The 21,540-nt window shown below is 42.3% G+C and overlaps 1 protein-coding gene across 1 annotated transcript in view; it reads left to right on the forward strand.

Annotated features, from left to right (window-relative positions):
• Positions 1-260: 260 nt before the first annotated feature.
• The window catches only part of ATP6V0D2 (ATPase H+ transporting V0 subunit d2), a 35,366-nt gene continuing 14,086 nt past the window's right edge, over positions 261-21,540 (forward strand). Inside the window, exons 1-3 of the mRNA XM_056522276.1 lie at positions 261-520; positions 18,898-19,069; positions 20,043-20,221. Coding sequence (XP_056378251.1) covers positions 394-520; positions 18,898-19,069; positions 20,043-20,221 — 478 coding nt within the window. The 5' untranslated portion in view covers positions 261-393. The remainder of the gene's footprint in view (positions 521-18,897; positions 19,070-20,042; positions 20,222-21,540) is intronic.

The following is a 21,540-nucleotide window of genomic DNA, read 5'->3' on the forward strand; positions in this document are numbered from 1 at the left end:
TAATAATCACTTGATCCTGCAGGGGGAGTATTCCTTTATACAGTTGGCAGGGCTGTTCATATAAGCCCTATGTGCAATACCATAAATTACCAAAACCAGGAGAAACCCTCAGTTTGCAGACAATGTATCGACAACATATACTGTAGTTACAAGGACGTCTTTGAGCGCCTTTCATGTAAATTTTTGTCCTCCCCTAGAAATAACTTCAGCTAGTTTGTTGCAGTTCCGCGATGTCTGTTTGCATAATAAACAATAGGGAACGGCTTTAAATGGAATGAAATGAAACAGGAACACGGTGGTCATTGTGTGTCACACTGGAAATTACAGCCTGTGAGAGCTCGGTGACTGTGTGGAAAGCACTGAGGTAGGGACAAGGGCACGGTCAGCTCCACCATGTCTGGATCCGAGTTTTACTTTAATGTGGATAATGGATATCTGGAGGGATTGGTCCGAGGATTTAAGGGTGGTATCCTGAAGGCCAGCGACTACATCAACCTGGCACAATGTGAAACCTTAGAAGGTAAATTATTATTATGATAATTGTGGTTATTACCAGCATTTTGTTGCCATAGAGATTGTTTGGATAGATTCTAAGGGCTCAATCACACTATAGAATCTGCACCCCGAGATAAGATTCCGCCAGGAGTGGACATTGACAAAAAATGCCGGTGCTAGAACCACTTGGAAATGCACCGTCTCTATAGATCGTAAGGCATTTCACAACGGAAATACTGTAGTGTGAATAGTGCAGCAGAATCCCCTTGAGAACAATGGGAGACTGCTTCAGTGCATTATCCAAGTGGAATTCAGTAGCGGAATTCTGCTTGGAGAATACATAGCGTGAATGAGCCCTTAACTCCAGTGGAAAACTATTTTTTTCAAATCAACTGTTTCCAGAAAGTAAAACAGATATGTAAATTACTTTTATTAAAAAAAATCTTAATCCTTCCAGTACCTATCAGCTGCTGTATGATCCACAGGAAGTTGAGTTTTTCTTTTTTGTGTGACCACAGTGCTGACATCTCTGTCCATGTCAGGAACTGTCCAGAGTAGAAGCAAATCCCCATCTCAGCATAGCTCTGGGTGCGGGCTGGAGGGGTCGTGACGTCATGCTACACTCCCTCTAGACTACAGGAGGGGGCTTGGTGGTCGTGACGACACGACCCCTGCAGCCCGAACCCAGCGTTCGGAACTAAATGTTCCCGAGGCTGGAGCAGTGGAGTACCCCTTTAAAAGGTAAAAGGGTGGTTTTATATAGAGATTATTTTTGGAAAACACCACTGCAGGTTTTTGAGCAGATGTCAGAAGTGGATACAATAAGAAGTACTTATTCCTTCTTTTATATTTCCAATTTACTTTTAAATGCACTTTTGGCTTTGGTTCAAAAAGTAAAAAAAAATATATAAAAAAAACTTCCTTCATTTTACATAGGTCTTTTTAATAATCTTAATATGCAACCAGAAAAAAAAGTACAAAAGAAGGTAGTGAAAAAATTGGCACAGGAAAATAAATAACACTGATAAGTGTCCAGGTGGATGGAGAGGAGGTAATATGTAACAAAGAAAAGAAAGGGAAGCGGAGAACTCATACGATCACAGGTCTTCAATTCAGGCTGCTACAACAGAGGTCCCGATGACGGTGACTTCTGCAGGGAGGCGAAGGTGGAATTGGGGGAGCTCAGACGGCGGCCACGGTCTGTATTGCGCCGTACGGCCTGACGAAGCGCCCATTGGCGCAATACGGACTGTGGCCGCCGTCTGAGCTCCCCCAATTCCACCTTCGCCTCCCTGCAGAAGTCACCGCCATCGGGACCTCCGTTGTAGCAGCCTGAATTGAAGACCTGTGATCGTATGAGTTCTCCGCTTCCCTTTCTTTTCTATGTTACATAGGCCTCTTTAATAATCTGATTGGTTGCTATGGGCAATGTCTACACTTTTCTTCTGCACAGGTTTTGAAAAATCTCCCTCTTAAAGGGGTACTCCGCAGCTCAGTGTTTGGAACAAACTGTACCGAACGCTGGAGCCGGCGGCGGGAGCTCGTAACGTCATAGCCCCACCCCCCCATGATGCCCCACCCCGCCCCCTCATTGCAAGTCTATAGGAGGGGGTGTGACATCTGCTGGATATTTATTCTTCATGCGATTCATGTGAATTATTTTATTCTATATTTCCCCCATCTCATCGGTTGTCACTTTACAGTCTGCTGACAGGTTAAAAGGGGGGATTTCTGGATTTATTTTCTTCTTTAAGTCCATGATGCCAAGTTATAATATTGTGTGATTTTCTTTTATTACCTCCGTGCACAGATTTGTCCTGTTTTATATACAGGACCCGGAAGTGCAGGTCTTTTTATTTTACTTGAGTCTCTGAGCTTTTCCAGGATTACATGCACCCAGAGACAATAAAGGGGGAGATTTATGAAAACTGAAGAGTGGTGCAGTTGCCCATAGCAACCAACCAGATTTCTTCTTTTATTTTATAGAGGCCTTTTCTAAGATGAAAGAAGCAATATGATTGGTTGTTATGGGCAACTACTCCGCTGTTCCTTTGTACACGGTTTGTTATATCTCCCCCATGGTCTCCAGGGGGCGGGGCTATGCTGTACCACTCTTCCCCTACACAGGTTTTGATATGTCATAAGTCACATGGGGGGAGATTTATTAACCCTTGTGCAAAGGCGCAGTGAAGCAGTAGTCCATAACAACCAATCAGATTGCTTCTCAGAGGCTTTTTCAGAGGCCTTTTAAAAATTGAAAGAAATTATTTTATTGGTTGCTAAGGGCAACTGCTCTGCTGTTCCTTTGTAGAAGGTTTGTTATGTCTCCCCATGGTCTCCAGGGGGCGTGGCTATGCTGCAGTGGGTGGGGGGTTAGCGTTCCTTCAGTAAATCCCTTCCATCCTGTTATCCTCCCACCCACTACAGGATAGCCACAAGGAATTTATGGTATATTGGGTCAATTTTAGTATCATTAGCCATAGGCCATGTGAGTTTTGTAAATATACAATATTATGCAAATTGTCATGATACTTCACGTTGTCATTAGGTTATCTTATCATGTGTGTAAATAACAGAAGACACAACGCTTTACTAATCCATTATGAAATAGAAAATACCCGGTGAGCCCCTTGACTTCTAATGGGGTCCATCAGTTTTAAGTGCAATGTCCATTGTTCTGGCAGAATAGTTCTGTATGCGTCTCGAATATTCAGATACGAAGGAATCTGTAGCAGATGCTTTTAACAGAGCCTTCGTTATGTTATGTATTGCCCATGTGACGTGACAGAGTTTCAAAGGGTAATGATACTTAGTACGCACTTGCTAAGGGCGGCTGTTACCCGCATCAGTTGATGGGTGTGTCGAGGTCTACTGTTTCCTTGATCCCTACTCAGTATGAAAAGACTGGAAAAAACATTTGTGGACAGAAGTAGCTGTGGTTTAAAGTCAAATTAATTCAGAGTTAAATGCAAGTTTAAAGGCACCACTATAAATGAAATTCGCCCAGCACTCACTGCACTAAGATGGGCATCTTGGCTACAATTCACTACAAAGTGCGCTATTTCTACCTCGCATCCAGCTTTGACTTTTGACCCCGGCTACTTCTGTCCTCAGATGTTGTGTTGCTCTATGCATACATAGATATATGTGATCAAGGAAATAGTAGACCTCGACATTCCAACTGAGCATCTCAGGTCTCTGGTGGCCCAAGCAGGTCCGCAGCAACAATCATTTCCCTTTGGAACAATGTCATAACTGACATATCACACCCCTAAAATTAATAAACAAGTAATAAAGTTTATTACCAGCTATACAAGCTATGTGACCGAGAAAAAAGGCACTACCGGTGATGGAAGGTGTGTCGAAAGAGTATAAACAGGTAGCTACTAGTCATTTTGTCCACCCCCTGTATTTCTCCCATTTTACTACAACACCTCTAATTTCTGTTGGGTGGTTTTATTTGCTCCTGAGGTACCGTATTTTTTGACGTATAAGACGCACTTTTTCTTCCCCAAAACTGGGGGGGGGGGAAAGTTGGTGCGTCTTATACGGCAAATACACATTAAAACCCTGTTCTATCATGGCGGTCCCTGCGGCCATCAACGGCCGGGACTCGCGGCTAATACAGGACATCACAGATCGCGGTGATGCCCTGTATTAACCCTTCAGACGCGGCGATCAAAGCTGACCGCCACGTCTGAAGCGAAAGTGACACTAACCCGGCTGCTCAGTCGGGCTGATCGGGACCGCCGCGACGAAATCGGGTCCTCCCAAACAGCTTACAGGACACCGGGAGGGACCTTACCTGCCTCCTCGGTGTCTGCTCCGTGCCGGGATCCCCTGCATGGCCGGCGCTCTCCTTCGTCGTCATCACGTGGTCGCGCACGCCGTCCCGTCATCCAATAGGAGCGGCGTGCGTAGCGGCGTGTGTAGCGACGTGATGGCGGCGACGGAAAGCAAGGATACCGGGCAGCAGAGCAGCAGATACCGGGGAAGCGGCGACAGCGATGGAGGGCGACATCCAGGGCAGCGGTGACGAGCAGTGACGGGTCCTGAGCGGCGGGGACACGTGAGTACTACCTCCTATACCAGTGGCCTTCAACCTGCGGACCTCCAGATGTTGCAAAACTACAACTCCCAGCCTGCTGGGAGTTGTAGTTTTGCAACATCTGAAGGTCCACAGGTTGAAGATCACTGTCTTATACTTTACATTGTATTTGGTTCAGAATCTTTATTTTCTGGATTTTTATCCTTTAAAATTGGGTGCGTTTTATATGACGAAAAATACGGTAACTGCCTTCAGGGTCACTTTTAACTGGAGGCCCTGGAGAATTGTCTTCATTTACCTCCCTTAAATCCAGTCCTGTGTCCTTGTGTCATATATTTGGCTCAAACTGAGGCTGTGAACTGAATAGGAAGTAAACCAGAAGAGGAAGACACAGGATGAATCATTGTCCCGTGGATTCCCTACTATGGGCAGCGATTCAGTGTCAATGGAACAATATGACAAACTATTATAGTCTATTTAGCAGAAATAGAATACTGTTAATTTTCCAAAAATGTTTACAGCCATTTCAAGGATATTTTCAGTGGGAAGCAATTTTGGTTGGAGGCCTGTGAGCTTTTTAAAATTGGAACACCCATTTAAATGAATTAGCTGACAGGAAATGCTATTTTTTCTTTTTTTTTTTTATAGAGAACTGTACTGTATCTCCCAAAATACAGTTGCAATGTATATGTGCCATATGCACTGGGAAAGTTCCCAAAACGTATGTCAAATATATACACAGGTTCCCCATTCACCCAATGGCTGGTATGTGTAAATGTAGGGAATAGGTCAGCAGACTGCTCTGTTCAGTGTTGGGCTGAAGTTCCATAAGACCACCAGAGAAATGGGCCCACCCAACTTTTTGTAAGTCCACTGTAAAGTAATTATTGTACACCAGAGTTTATTTAGTAGGACATCTGTTTGTCTAATGCAAGACTTTATTAGGGTGCGTTCATACGGAGTAAATGGAGAGTAATTCACACTGAAAAATTCGCGGGAAATTCACGTGCAATGTGCGTGCAATTGCGTGTGGAATTGCACGCGGAATTGAACGCGGACATGGGGGAGAAAGAAGTGACTTTTTTTCAGCCATTTCCACGCAAATTGCGTGCAAATTCACCGCAAATTGCCCAGGAATTGCGCGCGAATTCCGCGTGAAAACGATGTCGGGCGGAATTTTTTTTTTACCATTGACTTAAATTGATTACTGCTAGTGGATTCCACTTGAAGAATGAACATGCTCTTTCTTCAAGCGGAACGGAATTCAGCATTGGAATTCTGCTAGCAGAATTTCCGCAGTGTGAACAGGACAGCGGAAATAACATTAAAGTCAATGGGCAGAGGAGATGTGCATTCATTTGCAGCGGAGAATTTAAGAGGAATTACTCGAGTAAATCCCTCTTGAATTACTCTGTGTGAACGCACCCTTATGGGTACAATATGGCCTCTATTCTATGGGTACAATATTGCCTCTATTCTATGGGTACAATATGGCCTCTATTCTATGGGTACAATATTGCCTCTATTCTATGGGTACAATATTGCCTCTATTCTATGGGTACAATATTGCCTCTATTCTATGGGTACAATATTGCCTCTATTCTATGGCTACAATATTGCCTCTATTCTATGGGTACAATATTGCCTCTATTCTATGGGTACAATATTGCCTCTATTCTATGGGTACAATATTGCCTCTATTCTATGGGTACAATATTGCCTCTATTCTATGGGTACAATATTGCCTCTATTTTATGGGTACAATATTGCCTCTATTCTATGGGTACAATATTGCCTCTATTCTATGGGTACAATATTGCCTCTATTCTATGGGTACAATATTGCCTCTATTCTATGGGTACAATATTGCCTCTATTCTATGGGTACAATATTGCCTCTATTCTATGGGTACAATATTGCCTCTATTCTATGGGTACAATATTGCCTCTATTCTATGGGTACAATATTGCCTCTATTCTATGAGTACAATATTGCCTCTATTCTATGGGTACAATATTGCCTCTATTCTATGGATACAATATTGCCTCTATTCTATGGGTACAATATTGCCTCTATTCTATGGGTACAATATTGCCTCTATTCTATGGGTACAATATTGCCTCTATTCTATGGGTACAATATTGCCTCTATTCTATGGGTACAATATTGCCTCTATTCTATTCAGAGGTAAGTACAAATACAATGCATTATACATTATTTTACAATGGTAGCCTAAGCATGACACATGCTACTATATGCCCATACAGGGGCATTTGTTGGAGGTTGATGTACAGGCTACCTTGTCACTGGTGGATTGCCACACTCAATTTGATTTAAATGAACACTGAAAAATGTATGTACAGTATATATAGCAGTAATGCAATTTAAAATCCATATACATACAATGTGCACATGCAAGTGCCATAGTAATTGCACGATGCTGCTGTATTTTTTTACCTGTGCATTTTGTTTCTATTATCTATCTATTTAATCTGTTATATATCTCTTATCTATCCATCTCTTATCAATCTAATTTATTATCTATTATATATGTATTAATCTATCTAAAATATCCAATCTATTATTTATCTATTTAATCTATTATCTGTCTCTTATCTATCTAATGTAATATTTATCTGGCATCTATCTATCTCTTTCTCTTGTATCTATCAATCTGTCATCTATATCTATTATCTATATATTTATATATCTATCTATCTCTTTCTCTTGTATCTATCATCTATATCTATTATATATATATTTATATATCTATCTCTATCATATTTATCTATTTATCTATCTATTTATATAATATATTATCTATCTATCATCTATCTATCCATCTAATATCTATATATCTATTTAATATCTATTTATTTCTCACGTTGTCATGTAATGTCCCGGCTTAATGACATAGAACCATGTGCATCATCTCTGTCACTACTCCCAAGCATCTCAAGCAGTGCGACCTTTGCTGTGTTTTGGCAACAGAGCGGTAATCCTGCCGGCGTGCAGCCCTTGAGTAGAGGACAAACATTTCTTACAGCTCGGGCAGTTTCTTCTGGTCCTGTTCAGTATGGTTCAGTAATATCTTAAGAAGCTCATCTAATCCTGCTGAGATGACTGACAATGATGTGGTTGAGAGGTTTTCACTAGACAATCCAGTCTCACTTCTCTAATGGAGAACTACTCTTGAGTTATATTCTGAATTAAGATTCTTACAATTTGTATAGGAACATACACTGCTCAAAAAATATAAAGGGAACACTAAGATAACCCATCTTAGATCTGAATGAATGAACTAATTGTGGTGTCCCGGTACCGCATTCTATACGGTACTTATTTCTTTATGGGTCCCCATAGCCAGAGTCCCTAGGAGGTAGGGGTCCCTGTAATCTAGCCTACCCCTAGTCGCCTCTATTCTAATGTATAATTAGTAATTTATGCATAGGTTAATGTAAATAGCATAGTATATGTAGATAAATGGTTGATCACTTGTTTCCATTGGCGTTGCAGGACCTGCGGGTCATGTGACAAGGTGAACTCTATGGTATTTGGCTTAAGGACCTTAGGAGGCCCTGTGACGAAAGCAATCTCATCACACCATGTAAGGTGAATGGCAGACGTTCGGACCAATCAGAATCGCCACGCCCCTGCCCATATAAGGGAGCGGCGGCCATGTGTCTCTCTCTTACTTCGTGGTCTGTCAAGCAAGCAAGACCTGTACAGCAGTAATCGCAGTGAGCTAGGCCCAAGCCTTGCGGCAACGGCTGAACAATTATAATTATAGAGTGTATCACCTCCCAAACACTCTGCAGCATCACCGGACCTAATACCTCCCCTAAATCCGGACGGATCTGCAAATCTCTTCCTAAATTACAAGACTTATTGTCTAGCTCAAGGTCCGCAACTACTGCCAGTCGCTAAGTAACCAAAGGACTGTTTGGTTTGTACGAGACTGTGACTGTACCGTGAATATTGCAAGCACTTCAGTAAACGTTATTCAAGTTCAAGTTCAAATCTCCTTGTGGACCTTCAGTTATTCTATGCACCTATCGTTACTGGGAAGGGCGGCGATAGGCCGGAACACTGATTCAGCATACCAGCCCTCAGCCTGGCGTCACGAACTCTAGGGTTAACATTAACCTCTTATATACCTATACCACCGCTACCATACCCCCCCCCCCCCAAGGGCTACCGCATAATCATATGAAATACTTTCATCTTTACATAGTTGAATGTGCTGACAACAAAATCACACAAAAATTATCAATGGAAATCAAATTTATCAACCCATGGAGGTCTGGATTTTGAGTCACACTCAAAATCAAAGTGTAAAACTCCACTACAGGCTGATTCAACTTTGATGTAATGTCCTTAAAACAAGTCAAAATGAGACTCAGTAGTGTGTGGCCTCCACGTGCCCATATGACCTCCCTACAATGCCTGGGCAGGCTCCTGATGAGGTGGCGGATGGTCTCCTGAGGGATGTCCTCCCAGACCTGGACTAAAACATCCACCAAGTCCTGGACAGTCTGTGGTGCAACGTGTGCTCAATCGGATTCAGGTCTGGGAAACGGGCAGGCCAGTCTATAGCATCAATACCTTCCTCTTCCTACTGCTGACACACTCCAACTACATGAGGTTCTAGCATTGTCTTGCATTAGGAGGAATCCAGGGCCAACCGCACCAGCATATGGTCTCACAAGGGGTCTGAGGATCTCATCTCGGTACCTAATGGCAGTCAGGCTACCTCTGGCAAGCACATGGAGGGCTGTGCGGCCCCCAAAGAAATGCCATCCCACACCATTACTGACCCACCGCCGAACTGGTCATGCTGGAGGATGTTGCAGGCAGCAGAACGTTCTCCACGGTGTCTCCAGACTCTGCCACATCTGTCACATGTGCTCAGTGTGAACCTGCTTTCATCTGTGAAGAGCACAGGGTGCCAGTGGTGAATTTGCCAATCTTGGTGTTCTCTGGCAAATGGCAAACAGCCTGCACGGTGTTGGGCTGTAAGCACAACCCCCATCTGTGGACGTCGGGCCCTCATATCACCCTCATGGAGTCTGTTTCTGACCGTTTGAGTGGACACATGCACATTTGTGGCCTGCTGGAGGTCATTTTGCAGGGCTCTGGCAGTGCTCCTCCTGCTCCTCATTGCACAAAGGCGGAGGTAGCGGGCCTGCTGCTGGGTTGTTTCCCTCCTATGGCCTCCTCCAAGTCTCCTGATGTACTGGCCTGTCTCCTGGTAGCGCCTCCATGCTCTGGGCACTGCGCTGACAGACACAGCAAACCTTCTTGCCATAGCTCGCATTGATGTGCCATCCTGGATGAGCCATGAGACTCCATCTCATGCTACCACTAGATTGAAAGCACCGCCAAAATTCTAAAGTGACCAAAACATCAGCCAGGAAGCATAGGAACTGAGAAGTGGTCTGTGGTCACCACCTGCAGAACCACTCCTTTATTGGGGGTGTCTTACTAATTTCCTATAATTTCCACCTGTTGTCTGTTCCATTTGCACAACAGCATGTGAAATTGATTGTCAATCAGTGTTGCTTCCTGAGTGGACAGTGTGATTTCACAGAAGTGTCATTGACTTGGAGTTACATTGTGTTGTTTAAGTGTTCCCTTTATTTATTTATTTTGAGCAGTGTATAATGTATCTGGTCTGAACTTTCAGTTAAAAAAACTATGGACATGATTCCTTTCATTGAAGCCAATGCACAGCTTTTCCTATCTTCTGAGACGTCATTGACATAAGCCTGGAGATCAGCACTTTGGCATGGGTAAGGCTTGTGGCTGGCCATAGACTGCAAATCACCAAATAAGACTGGGGTGTAAATGTACTAAATACAAATTAAACTTTAAAATAATAAGAATTAAAATTGCATAGACGCCCCATAGATGCCCCAACACATAGAAATGTCAACTGCTAATGTGCATAGAACAAAGCAGAGATATGATAGACTTGGTGCATACAGTATCTATGCTATTTTGCTGATATTTCTATTTTATACATTTTTTGCTGACATTTTGATATCATACTTTGCTTATTTCTATACATATTAGCAGTGGAAATTGATTTCTATGTGTGGGGTGTCTATGCAACTTTAACCCTTATTATTAAAAGGTAAGTTTTAATTTCGTTAGTCTGTACCCCGGTGTTCTTTGGTGAATTGTACCTAGTGGTAAGGATTGGTTTTAAAAAAAAACAACTGGTTTCTTTATTGTTTGAGTGGCCGTAGACTTCCTAAAAGCACCCCTAGGTATTATAAGCTGGCCATTTAAATGAATGGATGATCAATCCTCCACCAACAGCAAGTTTAGGGAATCGGCAAGAGGTTCCCCATAGTCCCAGAATTCAATTGTATGAGAATCTTTAAGATGCTGCTATAATTAAATAAGTAATTGCTGGCAGGATCAAGGAACCCTAGGCTCCCTCCGCCGAGGCTTCTATCATGTGGCAGAGAGAATAGCACTGACTGCATCATTCTCCTCTGGCCAGACCTGATAAAAAGAGGCCAGAGCAACAGAGCAGTATGGAATCGGGGGAAGGTTAGTATTTTCAGGGGGACAGTGCCACCGTTTGGGAGAACAGTTTATTTGGGGGCACAGTTTGGAGACACAGCAGCACAATTTATGGACACAGTGGCACAGTTTGGAAACACTGTACCACAGTTCATTTTGGGGCACAGTGGCACAGTTCATTTGGGATATAGTTGGACAATTTGAGGGCACAGTGGCACAGTTTATTTTGGGGAAAGTGGCATCATTAATTGTTTAAGGAAGGCATGATTATTCACTTGAGGGCACAGCACATACTGCCACATGCTGAATACAATACTACCACATGTTGTGTCCCTGAATACAATACCACCACTTGTTGTGTATTCTGGGAGCACAGTATGATTTGTGATTTGTCATGTGATTGTTACCCAGGAGGTATCAGTGACCAGGTGACTTAGGGGTGATCAATGGGACCCCACCAGAGCCTCCCACATATAAGCCCTGGGTGAAGCCTGTGCACTCTCTCTTAGTCTTTGCTGAGGTCCAGTCAAGTTGTGCCTAAGTGTGTGTTCAGAGTCATAGGAGGCCTCAAGTCCAGTCTGCAGCCACAAGCTACAAACCTGCAAGTAACCACAGTCACAGCATTGTCAGTCACAAGTCAGTCAAGTCAAAGTCATCTGTCTAGTCAATGTGCCCTGCACTAAATTGTCCACCTCTACTACAAGTTCCAGCAAGCCCTTAAGGTCTCTGAAGTCACTGGTCACCTTCCGGGGCCCTGGCTGAACTGTATAGACTTTTCCACCTGTCTACCCTCAGTAAAGCTACCATTTGCCGTAACTTGGTGTCGGAGTCTTTATTGCCCCTGTGCCTTGCCCAGGATCCAGCGGTATACCTTCGGGTTGTATTGATAAACCATGCCCTGGCGTCACGAATACAAGGGGTTAATGTCATCTGCCCCCAGGGTAATTTCATCTACCCTTTGCATCACACCCCATACCACACATAGATTGATACATTCTTCCCATAATCCCTTCATTCCCTAACATTGATGCATTTGGAATGATGAATAAATATAATTAAAAATAAACTCTTTAGACATACAGTATTTTAGCTCTGCAGTTTTGCCTTTAAATGTAAAAAGAAGTGCCTTAACCTCCTCTTTGATGTCTACAGTCAACTATCAGAAAAATAATATATTTCTCCAGCGATAATAGGCTGTGTTGTGTTGTATTTATATCCGCATGTACACTAAAGCATTCATCAGGAACAAGTCAACCACACAATTGGGAACCAGATCTCCGAGTGCTGTTTTCCAAGTTCCAGAAACAACAAATTAGTCAATAACTCACAGTCCCTGTCATGTGGTCACTAAGATAAGGAACAATAAACGTTTTTCATGAAACTGGAAATTATAGCATTGTTCTCCTTAATTCTTAAGTTTGCAGTTTGTTTTGTAGTTAGCTTTAACATTTAGTGACTGTAAACATTGTATTCGCCTTTGCAGATTTGGATTTGTTTAGATTATTTATTACATTTTAACAAAAACAATTTTTCTGGGTTTAGGACACAGCAATACAGTTTTTTTTTTTTTTTACTGTCAAATGTTAAGATTTCCTTTCCTTAACCCCTTAAGGACCAAGCCCATTTTCACCTTAAGGACCAGGCCAATTTTATTTTAGCATTTTCGTTTTTTCCTCCTCGCCTTCTAAAATCCATAATTCTTTTATATTTCCATGTACAGACCCATATAAGGGCTTATTTTTTGCGTGACCAATTGTACTTTGTAATGAAACTTCTCATTTTCCCATAAAATGCACGGTGAACCCAAAAAAATGTTTTTTTAGGGAAGAAATGTAAATGAAAACCACAATTTTGCACATTTTGGAGGGTTTTGTTTTCACACTGTACAATTTACGGTAAAAATGACGTGTTCTTTATTTTGTGGGCCAATACGATTAAAATGATACCCATGGCTAGATACTTTTATATTTTTGTACCGCTTAAAAAAAATCTAAAACTTTTTGTACAAAATCAGTAATCTAAAATCGCCCAATTTTGACCACCTATAACGTCTAAATTTTTTCGTATATAGGGCGGTATGAGGGCTCATTTTTTGCACTGTCATCTGTACTTTTTATTGATACCACATTTGCATATATAAACCTTTGATATCATTTTTTATAAAAAAATTTTTAGAATAAAATGTGACAAAAAAACCAGCATTTTTTTACATTTTTAAAATTTTTACGCTTACGCCGTTCACCGTACGGGATCATTAACATTATATTTTGATAGTTCGGACATTTACGCACGCAGTGATACCAAATATATATATATTTTTTTTTTTAAATACGCTTTTTGGGGGTAAAATGGGAAAAGAGGCCAATTTTCATTTTTATTGAGGGAGGGTATTTTTCACTTTTTTTTTTTTACTTTTTTTTTTTTTTTACATTTTTCAACTTTTTTTTAACACTTTTTATGTTCCCATAGGGGACTATCTATAACAATCATTTGATTGCTAATACTGTTCAGTGTTATGTATAGGACACAGCACTGATCAGTATTATCGGCTATCTCCTGCTCTGGTCTGCTCGATCTCAGACCAGAGCAGGAGACGCCGGGAGACGTGAGGGGACCTCCGGCCACCATTACAGATGATCGGATCGCCGCGGCAGCTCTGCGGGCAATCCGATCATCTATTTTAATGTGTGCATTGCCGCAGATGCCGTGATCTGTACAGATAACGGCATCTAAGGGGTTAATGGCGGACATCTGTGCGATCGCTGTAGTTAAGCAACAGCTGGAGTCTCCCTGTTTGGGAACACACTTCCAGAAAGGCTCTGTTCCCATTGTGCAAAACGCATAATGTGAACAGAGATCTGTCCCTCTGCCCTTGGACTACTACTCCTATCATGGGAAAGAGTCTGCCCCATGACGGGAGTAGTTGTAGTAACGGAGCGCTGCTGAGGGATGGCACTTGCACATCTCCCGGCTGCGGGACTTTTAGGACTACTACTCCCATCATGGACAGACTCTGCCCATGATGGGAGTTGTAGTCCAAGGGCTGAGGTGCAGATCACACCGGTCATTCTGCAGAGACCCGCTGCAATCCGCATTTAAGTTAACAAGCCAGCGGTACATGCAGCTACACTGCGGGAGAGGGGAGCTCTGATTGGTCAATAGCTATTCACCAATCAGAGCTCCCATGTTCCGGCGGTGGGGATTATGAATTATGACAGTGTATACACAAGCCGGCGGGCAGCGCGGTGTAGATGCATGTACTGCCGGCTTGAATAGTTAATAAATGCGGATCGCAGCGAATCTCCAGAGAATGACCTGCTGCGATTTTTTAAGTTAACAAGCCGTTGGTACATGCAGCTACACTGCGCTGCAGGTAGCGGGCGATGGTTGATATGCACCGCGGCAGGTGGGAGAAAGGCTGTGGGGTGCTTCTCTGGCGCAGTCTGTCTAAGCGGTGTAGAAACTGTATCCCCGTCCACTTGAGGGAGGGTAGTGAGAATGGAATGAGAAGGAGCGGCCTGCAAAGCAGAAAACTGTGTCCCTGTGCGGAGGGTCACATTCCGCTGCAGGGCACAGTTTTCCTCATTACACAGGCTCCTATATACACTGTCACATTTCCTAATCCCCGTCGGGAGCTCTGATTGGGAGTAGTAGTCCTAAAAGTCCCGCAGCCGGGGGATGTGCAAGTACCATCCCTCAGCGCTGCGGTACTACAACTCCTCCCATCATGGGACAGACTCTGTCCCATGATAGTAGTAGTAGTCCTAGGGCAGAGGTGCAGATTGCAGCAGATCATTCTCTGGAGTTCCGCTGTGATCCACACTATACAAGCCAGCGGCACATGTGGCTACACTGCGCGCCGGCTCCTATATAGAGCTCTTATAATTCATAATCCCCGACGGGAGCTTTGATTGGTGAATAGCTATTGACCAATCAGAGCTCCCCTCTCCCAGCGGCGCAGATTATGAATTATGACAGTGTATACAGGAGCGGCGTGCAGCGCAGTGTGGCCGCATGTACCGCCGGCTTTTACAGTTAATAAATGCGGATCGCAGCGGGTCTCTGAAGAATGACCCGGTGCGATCTGCACCTCAGCCCTTGGACTACAACTCCCATCATGGGCAGAGTCTGTCCATAATGGAAGAAGCAGTCCTTACTGAGCCAAAATAGACACTTTTTTATGTGTCCTCCGAGGTGGTGTATATTTGCAAAAGAAAATGCCGTTTGCGCATGTTTTTTTGCGCAAAAAAAAATCGCAGTTAGTAAATTTGATTCTATAGTAGAAAATGCTCTATGGTAAACTTAACTGTAGACAAGGCGATGAAGAATTCTATCAAAATTTACGCAAAAACACACAAAAATAACACTTGCACATATTTTTGCACTAAAAAATAGACACAAAACAGCTCTATAAACAATGATAAATTCCCCCCTAGGTGGTTAAAGGGAGTGAGAGGGCCCCTTTTGGCAACAACATAACGTAAGCAATCAGATCATACAGTTAAGATCCCTAATGTGACTAAAAATCTGATAAGTTTAAAAAAAATGCTACAATAAATATCCCCCCCCCCCATTTTCCATTTTATTTTAATAAAAAAAAAAACTATGCTATATAACAAATTAACATATTTGGTACTGCATGTGGAAATGTCCAAACTGCTAAAATATAATGTTATTTATTTTACACAGTGAACACTGTAGACATAAATAAATACATACATACATAAATAAACAATGTCATAATTTCCCATAACATCCCATTAAAGATAATTGAAATAAAATGAAATAAAATGTTAAATGAACGGAGCAGAGGTCAAGCATGTGCGGAACTGACCTCCTTTTTGCCACCCTCCCACTGATCAGAGCAAGTTATCACATATACTATCAATGACTCATTTTATTCTTGGGATAACCCCTTTAAAGTATTTTAGTATGTACGTGCCAGATAGTAATGGACATGCTTAGGAAGGATCTGTGCTTGTCTTTGGGCTAAATGGCTATGTTCTGAGTCAACCATAACGCTATGACTATCTTTTTGTGAACTAGCTTTTCCCTGTTGGAGTTCGTACAAGTCCCATAATTCCTTGTTTGTAAGTGTGAGATGACTTTTCTCCCTCCCACACATCAGTCACCCCACCCATTGAAACACATCTGTGATCGCTTCAATGCAATAGACCAGTGTTTTCTGACCAGGGTGCCACCAACTGTTGCAAAAGTCCAATTCTTGCAGAGTGATCTCCCTCCCACCCAGCAGATTCTCCACCCATGGAAGCAAAGACAACCTGGGAAAACCTGAGACAACACTCATTTTGAATGCTGTTAGGGGCAAAAATCACAGAAAAATTGCGAGACCATCATGAAACACAAGTACAGACACTATATTATGAACTACACTAACTTTACAGCCCCTGTAACATAGTCAAATAAATAAAAAATACCGGAATATCCATTTGAAGAGGACCTGTTCAATATTTTCAAAAAAAGTTGATTCCAATGCTGTTTTTATTTTGTTGTTACACCACCCGTTATCAAGATATAGGAATTTTACCATTTAATCTGCACTTTTCCCGGAATAGTCAGGTGGATGAGAATTTCATTGAAGAAAGGCTGTGAATATAAAGCTGTGGGGGTGCAAATAGAATTCTGAGGGTGTGTAAATCAGGCTCAGGGGGTGTGAATAAAAGGATGAATGGTCATAAATTAGGGTCACACCACATTCACATCCCTTTTTTGAAATAAAATTCCCACCAATCTGATTATTAAGGAATTATGGTCAACAAGTAATAAATATCCTATATCTTGGAAATGAGGGGGAGTGTAGCAACAAAATAAAAGGAGCATTGGAATTAGGGTACCAGAGGCTATAAAGTTTATTTAAAAATTGTTTTTTAAACTTTTTTTTAAGATATCTGATCTATTTTTTATATCAGACTTCTGATAAAAATGCTTTATACTGTAACGGAGCTGGATGTGGATCCTCTAACCTGTGTGGCTGATGACCGGACCGTATCGGGGAGCGGAGTATAAGGTGCCGCTGGTCTTCAAGGCAGGACGGGCTTGCTGCGGCAGGCGACACCCAGGTCGCTACCCACGACACGGCTCGACCACACAGGTAGCTGGGCTAGGCGAGGTACCGAAGGATAAGGCAGTAGCGTAGTCAAATGTAGCAGAAGGTCAAAGCTGCCGGCAAAGGTGCGGAGTCTAATAACGTAGCAGAAGGTCTGGATACACGGGTAAGGCTAACAGGCTATAAGGGTCGCCTAATCTCAGGCTACGGGCACTGAAGATAAGGCAGAGAAGTGGGGGAGGTGCAGGAAGTTTATAATGTAGAGACTGGTGTGACAGTAATTATGAGCGTACTGGCCCTTTAAATTCCAGAGAAACAGGGGAGGAGGCGGCAGCGGAGCATGGTGAGTAACGGGCTGGGATTTGCATGCGGCCACCTCCCGCGATGCGAATCCCAGCACCGCCGGCAGACGGGGACATAGGGACTCCGTGGAGGGTAACATATACTACGCACCAAAGTTTGTGATTTTGTGCACTTATTCAGATATATACTTTGTATTAGCTTTATCTTGGGCAAAATAGCAAAAAGCAGCTGCCAATCCTTATTTTTCCTATACAGTGGTCCCTCAAGTTACAATATTAATTGGTTCCAGGACGACCATTGTATCTTGAAACCATTGTATGTTGAGACCAAAACTCTATGGAAACCTGATAATTGGTTCTAAAGGCACCAAAATGTCATCCAAAAATAGGAAAAAGTGAGGATTAAAGAAAAATAAGTAGATAACTAATATAGATAATTAAATCCTTACATATAAAAGTAATAAAGATCTGCTGGGAGCTGTAAATCACTGTCTATGTCAGTGTTCCCCAAGCAGGGAGCCTCCAGCTGTTGCAAAACTACAACTCCCAGCATGCCCGGACAGCCAAAGGCTGTCCGAGCATGATGGGAGTTGTAGTTTTGCAACAGCTGGGGGCACCCTGCTTGGGAAACACTGGTCTATATAGAGGAAAGGATCTTCTTCGGTGTCCTGTACAGTACACGCAATGTCCTAAAAAAGTAACACGGAGCTGCCCTCACCTGGTTTCCAAAGGAGCAGGTAACCCTGGCACAGGTAAAGTATACAGAACATGTAATACCTTCCTGTACTGTAGGGGGCGCTACCAGATATCAGTCAGTGCATACACTTCAGTAATACAGGGGTTTTACCAGTAAATTGCCCATTCTGATTGGTCAGTTCTTTCGGCCATTGACACATTTCACAGATCTGGACTGTCTGTACATTGTATGTTGAGTCTGGTTTCAACTTACAATGGTCCAGAAAAGACCATTGTATGTTGAAACTATTGTATGTTGAGGCCATTGTAAGTTGAGGGACCAACGTATTCATTTGCTGGCTATGTCTCATGGTACTTTTAAAGATTAAAAGAGCCTTTAACATGGCCTTAGGATTGGTCATTGATGTTTGATCGGTGGTAAAGAGAGGGGCTGTGCTTTTTAGGAGCTTTTTAGGAGGCCTCTTTATTGTCTAATAGTTGGGATCACAGGTGTCAGTCAATGTTAAAGAGAAGATGATTTTGGATCCTTGATCCCCATAGAGTTGTACGTCAATTTTCTAGGGTGTCAAGTGTTAGTTCTATTGTCTTATAGAGCTGATATCCTGGGTTTGTACCAAAAAAATGAAAAGATCTATATGATGTGTTTAATAAATCATTTGTTGAATTCTCAATACTAATATACAGTATATTCGCATATAAACTATGGCAAAGTATCTTTCGTATCTAATATGATTATATTTATTTTACAATTTTAGACCTGAAGTTGCATTTACAGTCCACAGACTATGGACATTTCCTGGCAAATGAGACTGGACAACTCACGGTATCTACAGTTGATGGAAAGCTGAAAGAAAAGCTTATGACCGAATTCCAGTACTTCCGAAACCATGCTTTTGAACCTCTTGCCACATTTCTAGATTTTATTACGTACGTAAGCTCCACCGAATGATGTTTGAACTATTACTGTATGTACCTTCAAGGCCAGATCAAAGAAAAGGCACATGGGAAACATGACAATGGCCTCTAAAACCTTGGAAAAGCATTGGGGCCTTCACAAGCCACTATCCCTAATAGATGTTTGACTATGCCATCCAGCCGAGAAGAGTTTCAGAGGTAGCCTTACATGCTTGTGGATTTTGAAAGGGCCATCTGGGGGCTCATTTCTATGTGTGAATGTGACCAGACTGGACTACAATAATAGAGAATTGTGTACTCACCTTTACTAGTCCTCCTGCCACTGCCATTCCAAAAGTGCCCAGTCCTGCCTCCCAGCACTTCAAGGTCTTGGTCTCGACTCAAGGAAGTCACCCCTTAGCCAATGGATGGATGAGGTGGGTCAGAACTACAGCCAGTGCTCAGTTGCTAATGTCAAGATCAGGAAGTGCTAAGAAGTAGAACCGAAAACTATCGGAATGGTGGGGACAGAGGATTGGGGCAGGCGAGTACATCATTCTTTATTTTGTAGCCAAGTCTGACAAGCCCTTTAGATTTCCCATAGATTTCAGAGGAGTAGGACTGTGCATGTATATCCACTTCTCCTATAGGTTGCTGTGATAGAGGGGCAATGATGGGTCCCATAAGTGGTTTGGAGCCCCTACCAATCACTTTGGCCCTTAACATTTAGACATCCAGCCCAATACTCAAGATATCATTTCAGTCAACAGGATTTTAACATAATAGAATCCCTCCTGTGTTGTTCTGTTCTTCCATCTGTGCTAGGGCTCCCTATGGCTCTATTTAAGGACCCCTGAGGCTAATAAAAGCCTGAGCTTCCTTGTTGTAATATTACGGGATAAAGGAATATGACAGAGAAGATAAATGATCATTTTCTTTACAAGTGACAGTAGATAAATAAGTTTATCTCTGAAGAGCTCTGACCATTTTCCATTATTGTCTGCAGGTACAGCTACATGATTGATAACATCATCCTCCTCATCACAGGAACCTTACACCAGAGGCCGATTTCTGAACTGGTTCCTAAGTGCCACCCCCTGGGCAGCTTCGACCAAATGGAAGCAGTCAACATTGCACAGACTCCGGCAGAACTGTTCAATGCCATCATAGTGGACACTCCTCTCGGTTTGTGCAATTTTTTCATTACACAATAAGTACAGTACCATAATACAGTGGACATATCATTACACAATTAGTACCATAATACAGGGGACATATTACAATATTCATGGGTTCCAGGATGACCATTATACGTTTAAACAATTCTATGTATGAGACCATAATGCTATAGAAAACCTGGTTATTGGTTCTGGCCCAAAATGTCATCTAAAAATAAAGAAATTAAGTAGATAACTAATACAGATAAAGCAAGTCCTTACATATAAAAGTAAGAAAGATCTGCTGGGAGCTGTAATCACTGTCTATGTAGAGGACAGGAGCTTCTTCAGGGTCCTGTACAGAACACATAGTGTCCCAAAAAAGTAAAAAGGAGCCGCCCTCACCTGGTGTCCAAAAAAGCTAACCCTGGTACAGGTAAAAAGTTGTACAAAACACGTAGTATTACTTAGATCTAACAACTCTTCTGACACGGACAGAGGTGTCAACAGAGAGCACTGTGGTCAAGCTAGAAAGAGCTACACAACTTCCTCTGGAGCATAGAGCAGCTGATAAGTACTGGAAGGATTAAGATTTTTAAATAGAAGTAATTTATAAATCTGTTTAACTTTCTGCCACCAGTTTATTTGAAGAAAAAAAAAAAATTCTCTCCCTCCTGAGTACCCGAAGTGCAGCATGTAAAACACTGGTCTTAGTAAAGTCCCCCCTTTTAGTTTGTACATATACAGTGTGTCTCTGTGTATGTGTAAATGCTTGTGGTAACACACAACATGTTTCCATAATACACAACATTCCCCATTAGAGCTAACTGTATTACAGCTTAGACCTGACGCGTGTAGGCTACTCACCTAGATATTGCAGATCCCTTCCATTTTTTAATTCGGTAACAGAATAGGGAATAGCTTCTAGCATGGAACATACATAAAGGGGTACTCCGGTGAAAACCTGTTTTCTTTTAAATCAACTGGTGGCAGAAAGTTAAACATATTTGTAAATTACTTCTATTAAAAAAATCTTAATCCTTCCTGTGCTTATTAGCTTCTGAATAATACAGAGGAAATTCTTTTCTTTTTGGAATGCTCTCTGATGACATCACGAGCACAGTTCTCTCTGCTGACGTTATTATAATAATGATGCTTTATTTTTTGTTGTCCTTAGTGGGATTTGAACCCAAGTCCCCAGCACTGCAAGGCAGCAGTGCTAACCACTGAGCCACCATGCTGCCCTTAGCATGCATCTGCTATACATGGTTGCTAACATGGACAGAGATGTCAGCAGAGAGCACTATGCTCGTGATGTCATCAGTGTTCCAAAAAGAAAGGAATTTC

The sequence above is a fragment of the Hyla sarda genome, chromosome 5 (genome assembly GCF_029499605.1).
Source record: "Hyla sarda isolate aHylSar1 chromosome 5, aHylSar1.hap1, whole genome shotgun sequence".
In the NCBI taxonomy this organism is placed as follows: domain Eukaryota; kingdom Metazoa; phylum Chordata; class Amphibia; order Anura; family Hylidae; genus Hyla; species Hyla sarda.